The sequence below is a fragment of the Macrotis lagotis genome, chromosome X (genome assembly GCF_037893015.1).
Source record: "Macrotis lagotis isolate mMagLag1 chromosome X, bilby.v1.9.chrom.fasta, whole genome shotgun sequence".
Lineage (NCBI taxonomy): Eukaryota > Metazoa > Chordata > Mammalia > Peramelemorphia > Peramelidae > Macrotis > Macrotis lagotis.
In genome coordinates this window covers 187,812,497-187,818,496 of record NC_133666.1, presented here as the reverse complement: position 1 = coordinate 187,818,496, position 6,000 = coordinate 187,812,497, and the positions used below count along the sequence as shown (strand labels likewise).

At 52.7% G+C, this 6,000-nt stretch overlaps 1 protein-coding gene across 1 annotated transcript in view; it reads left to right on the top strand.

Annotated features, from left to right (window-relative positions):
- The first annotated feature begins 3,339 nt into the window (after positions 1-3,339).
- Positions 3,340-6,000, top strand: part of SHB (SH2 domain containing adaptor protein B) — a 353,413-nt gene continuing 350,752 nt past the window's right edge. The window contains exon 1 of the mRNA XM_074205859.1: positions 3,340-4,251. Within this exon, the coding sequence (XP_074061960.1) occupies positions 3,529-4,251 (723 nt within the window). The 5' untranslated portion in view covers positions 3,340-3,528. The remainder of the gene's footprint in view (positions 4,252-6,000) is intronic.

Below are 6,000 nucleotides of genomic sequence, written 5' to 3'. Positions count from 1 at the left end.
CTCCCCTCACTAACCGCAGGCTGCTACCCCCAAATGTACTATAGCTTTCATGTCAGTCTCTGGGATGGATTCCCACTGGGGTAGGCAGATTGTCTCTCTTCACAACACAATGAGTTGTCTAAATGGGGAATCTGTCATACAGCTATGGCTGAACCTACCTTCTTCCTACCCCCGAGTTCACAATCCTTCTCTGCTCTCCCTTTTTGAACCTTCTTTGATTTATGAGGCATGTTGAGGAAGCAGTGGATAAAGCTTATGATCTAGACTTTAAAAGTCCTCAGTTCAAATCCCATCTCAGACACTTTTTTAGCTATGTGGTCCTGAGCAACTAGGAGGGACAATGGATTGAGTACTGACCCTGAAGTCAAGAGGACCAGAGCTCAAAACCGACTTCAGTCACTGAGATTTACTAGATGTATGCTTGCCTCACAACCCAGGCAATATCCAGTTGTTCTGATTCATATCTGGGCCACGGATCAGATGACTCTGGAGGAGAAAGTGAGAATGTGAAGGTTGATGATATTTAAGCACACCCTCACTCAAATCCAACTCATTTGCATGGCATGGCATGACCTCCTTGTTGTCATGGTCCTCTTCAAGGACAAACAATAACACGTGGTCCTAGACAGGACTTTTTCCTTGTCCATATCATCTTTTAACCTCCAGGCTATTCTTTCTTCTCCTTGTCCCTAACCCCTTCAAACACTTAACCCTGGTAAGTCAGGTAAGTCAAACTAAACACAGCTAGTGTTTAGAGGGACAACTTTCTTCCCATGACATGGAGAAGCACAATTTGTCATGAGAACTTAGGACACTCTGTACAAGGAGCCCCATTGGGCAGAAGTAGGTATTTTAGCCTTACAGAGGGACATCATATGGAAAAAATTCTTCTGTTGGTGCTGATTCCAAAGGAGAGAGAGCCTTAGATTGTCTAGTCCAGTTCTTTTGGGGATCCAGATCATTTGGCTATACTCTTGGCCACTGCCCAGAAATCAGTGTAAATAAAGATCTGATCTGTTCTTTTTCACAAGGCTCTCTCACACAGTAACCATGTGGTTTGAAGTTCAGTTCACTACTAGCAAGACTTGTCAGGACTCCTATGCCCCAAGATCCCATTATAATATTAATGTCTTTTTAAAAATCTAATTGTCTTTTTTTTAAGGTTTTTGCAAGGCAAATGGGGTTAAGTGGCTTGCCCAAGGCCACACAGCTAGGTAATTATTAAGTGTCTAAGACCCCATTTGAACCCAGGTACTCCTAACTCCAGGGCCGGTGCTTCATCCATTGCTTCAAAAGTCTAATTGTCTTTTAACGAAGAAGAGGGGAAAAAACCTAACCCAACCCACAAAGCAGAAAATTTAGCCTATGTATGTTACTCCTACCACAAGATGCTAAATAAATGTTCATTGGATTAAACTGATTATTTTACAGAGTAAGTTCAGGGGTCAGAAGAGGTAGTGCCATGCTCATTCTGGCTTTGTCAAGGAAAATCAAGATAAGGAAGAGGGTTGAGGTGCTCCACAACTACCGAGTAAACTTTGGTTGTACTAGTTAAAATTGAAGTTTTACAGAATGAGACATATGTATTCTGCCCACTTGCCCATTTCTAGGATTTTAGGGTTGTCAGTGTTGTTGGTTTTTATCTTCAGTTACACATTAAAATTACTTTGGGGAAAAAAAAATCTCAACTCTGTTGGCAAAACAAAAAAGAAAACGAAAGTTGATATGAAGCCCAGAATTAGAGTGATCAGAGTGCCCCTATTGGACAGGTGTTGCAATTGCAATGATCATGTAATGACTGGATATAGGACTGGATTTGTGAAAACTCAGGTGAGGGGGTAGTGGTAAAGCAGGCCTAACTCTTACTGATCATCTTTAGGGCTTTTCCTATACACTTTCAAAAAAAAAATGTAGAGGAAAGATTAAATTTCAGATAGTTGGAAAAAGTGGTTCTTAATGACCAGGAAGGGTTCTAATGGAGTGTGAATTTCTGGGATGTGAGATCAGTTTTTAAAGAGCATTTATAAAGCACACACAGCATTAGGAAATCGAGAAACTTGGGTTTCTGTCCCCAATTTTGCTATTCAATCACCCTGTGATAAGAGGCAAATTACAAACTCTGAGCTTCTTTAGGTAGAAAGTTTGTACTGGGGGGCCTTCCAGCTATGTTCACCTCCTTTCCTACGCCCTCCAAACAAGAGTTTACTGTGTACAACTTGCTGGGAAGAAATGAACTTCATATGAACTTGAAAAGGTAAGAGAAGACCCTGCTCTCCAGCCCGGCTTTGACGGGTGCTCCTGTTTCCTAGGCGGTGCCTAGCCCAGCTTTATCCTCAGCTGCGATGCTAATTCATTCAGTAACGTAAAGGTTCTTCTTCTTGGAAGGCCAAGTGCACAGATTACCCTCCCCTTCAAGAACAAGTGGGGTTTATTAAACGTATCGCAAAGACAACATTAAACGGCATCCTGTCTTTCACAGAACTATAAACCGGCGAACGTCCGCGTTTTAATCCGCTTCCAACAAAGTGGTCTCTCCATGTCCCCCAGCAGGGTGCAGATGCCGGAGGCAGGGCAGCGAGGCACAGCTGGCCGGGCTGGGGGAGGGGCTGGAGAGGTCACGGTCACGGCCGGGCCTGGAAGTCAGCGGCACCCTTGGCTCCCGGGTCTCCCCGCGGGTGGGTGCTGCGGCTGCGGGGGGGTTCAGGATTCCCGGGGGTTCCCGTCCGCCTCGCCCCTGGCCTTAGCGGAGCGGAAAGCGCAGGAAGCTCGGCCCGAAGCGGGGGTGAATGTGCGCGGGCGAGCGCGGGGCTCGCGGGGCGGGGGCGCACGTCGGAGGTCGGGAGCGGCCCAGGCGGCCCGCGAGCGCGGGGGCGGGGCGGGGGCGCGGCGGGGGCGTGGCCGCGGGCTCCGCCCCCGGGGCGGGGCTCGGCCGGAGGCGGGCTCTGGCTGCGGCGGTGTCACACACGCGGCGGTTTCGGAGGCGGCAGGAGGCGCCGCCGGGACGGGCACGGGCCGCCGCTCCTTCCCTTCCTCCCTCTCCTCTCCTCTCCTCTCCTCTCCCCAGCTCCAGCGGGGGTCGCGGACAGGACCGCGCGGCCCTCCCGGCTGTCAGCGGAGCTGCCGCGGGAGCCGAGGAGGACCCGGGCCGGGAGCGGGACAAGTTGGAGCCGAGGCGGCGGCGGCGGCGGCGGCGGCGGCCGGGGGCGGCGCGGGCCCTGCCGCAGGACGGGCGCCCGAACTAGCGCCAGCCGGGGAGGCGGCGCGAGCCGGCGGCCGTCCAGGCGCCCGCGTCCCCCCCTCGCGATAGCGCGGCCGCCCGGGAGGGGGCAGCGGCCGCCCGGCCCCCTCGCCCGGGGCTTTAGCGGGCGCCCCGCGGGGCAGCGTCCGGCCGGCGGCCGCGGCTGGCACTTGAACTTGACGCCGCGCTCCTCCCGAGGGCTCTCGGGCCGGGCTGCCCGCCTCGCGGCCCCGGATGGCAGCGGCCGGGCCGTAGGGGGTCGGCTCCGGGGCGGTCCCGGCGGCGGCACCATGGCCAAGTGGCTGAACAAGTACTTCAGTCTAGGGAACAACAAAACTAAGAGCCCCCCGCAGCCTCCCCGGCCGGACTACCGCGAGCGCGGGCGCGGCGGCGGCCGGGCGGCGGCGGCGGCGGCGGCGGCGGCGGGGGGCGCCGAGCGGCGGCAGCCCCAGCCCCCGGCCGCCTCCTGCTCCGCCTCGGCCTCCTGCTTCTCGGCCTCGTTCCGGGAGGACGGCGGCAGCACCAGCGACCTGATCCGCGCCTACCGCGCGCAGAAGGAGCGCGACTTCGAGGACCCCTACACCGGGCCCGGCTCGTCGCTGCGCAAGCTGCGGGCCATGTGCCGCCTGGACTACTGCGGCGGCCAGGACGGCGGCGGCGCGGGCGCCAGCAACGCGGGGGACCGGACCTTCTCCTCCGCCTCCTCGTCGGCCGGCTGCTGCTGCGCCTCGGGCGGCGGGGGCGCCGCCGCCTCCTCCTCCTCCTCCTCCTCGTCCCCGCACCTCTTCCGCAGCAACAGCGAGCGGCGGCCGGCCACGCCGCCCGAGGTCAAGTACATCTCCCCGAAGCACCGGCTCATCAAGATCGACAGCGGCGGCGGCGGCGGCGGCGGCGACCCCGGGGGCGGCGGCGGCAGCGTCCGCACCTGGAGCCCGTCCGGCGGCGGCGGCGGCAAGAAGCTGCTCAACAGGTGTCCGGAGGAGAGCGGCGCCGCCGGGGGCAAGAAGGAAAAGGTGAGACCCCCCAGCCCAGCCCCCCGGGCCTGCCCGCAGGAGCTGCTCCCGCCTCGCGGCCCCCGCATGGGGGCGGGGTGGGGAGCGCGGGCCGGGGGGAGCTGTGCGGCCCCCTTCTCGGAATGTAAAATCCGTCGGATGCCGTAAGCGAGCATTTCTGCCGCATGCACCTCTGCGAGGTTAGGCGTAAGGGCTTTATTTCACTTCCACCGCTGTCTTACGTAATGATGTCTTTTTTGCATATTTTGCAACTTTCAGTGCTGCTGATTTCGTAGTCATGGGGGGGGGGGTCGCGGCCGCTTTCAAGTGGTATGACCTTGCGCAAATCATTTTACTTCAGAGCCGTGGCTAGACTAAAAATCTGAGGTTTGTTCTAGTTGCAGGGTTCTTCACTGAGAGAATCTCCAGAACTGTAGTCGTGTGTGTGTGTAAAAATGTCCTTTTTTTATATTATACATATATAACACATACAAGTACATACATACACAATATACATATACATAGCCAGTTTATATATTGAAATAACTTATCCGTGGATACACAAACACATATAATTATCTCTGCTATCTATATAGAACTTTATTTCAGTGTCACTTGCTTCATTTATATCTCTATTTATATTAGAAAATCTCCTGAAGTGTTTGTATATATAAGCAAAATTCATGAAATTCTCTCCTTTGAGGCCCCCTGATGTAGACCAAACCTTAAATTTTACAGACTTTGTCAAGGTTCAAAACTGAAATAACTTGTACAAGGTCATGCCGCTAGTGTGTGGCTGCAACCTCTCCTTCCCACTCTGTTTAATCCCCCCCTTTTTTTTAACTGCCCTCCTCCTTTTACAGGCTCAGAAACCAAGGAGGCAGACAGTCTGTATTCACACAGCTTCATAGATTATAAGCATTACCCCCTTGTGTTTTTTTGGAAGGTATATAACTGGCAGGTTGAAACAAACAGTGCTGCTTACCTAAAATAATGCCCATAATGCCTTGGGTTTGCTAACTTCAGTTTTACATTGGGAAGAGAAGAATGGAGCCTTGCTCAGGTTCATTGGGACAAAGGTTATAGAGAGGAATAACTGTATAAGGAATTTAAAAATACAAACACACCTTTTGCTTTTTCTCCCCAAGCCCCTTAAGGTGGGGAAAGGGGGGAGCATTGTTAGTGTGTGGTATAAAATTTTTCATAGTTGTACAGAGAAGAAAACCCATTCTGAGAAATCCTTTTGCCAATTTTAATATAAGGTTTGTTATCTTCTGGTGTCTCTGGGAAGGAGTGACATGTAGACAGAGATGAAACTTATCTAATCCATCTGAGAGGCATGGGAGTAGTAACTTTTATACTTCAGCCTTACTCCTTTCCCCACCCCCTCACACCCCCTAAAGAAAGAAAAATTAGAAACAAAAAACCTTGAACCATCTTCCTCAGGAATGCTGTGTGAGTCAGATGCATCAGTCAATGAGAGAGTATAAGAGGAAGAACCAACAGTTCTGTTGTTTTTCTTCTTATCTCTGCTACTACTGGCCTCTTGTCACCTGTCACCCAAAGACTGACTTTCCCCTAATGGGGCTTAAAATGGACCTCAGCACAGTAGAATTTCTCTTCAGTTATTATATCTAACTAGATTGGAGTAGATGAATTCAAGACTGGACTGATGGATTATCTTTCAGTATAGTATACCTTCAAAAGGAGAAAGAATGGGCCAGGGGCAGGAGAATGATACTTGATATGAAAGATGAATGAAATTAACCT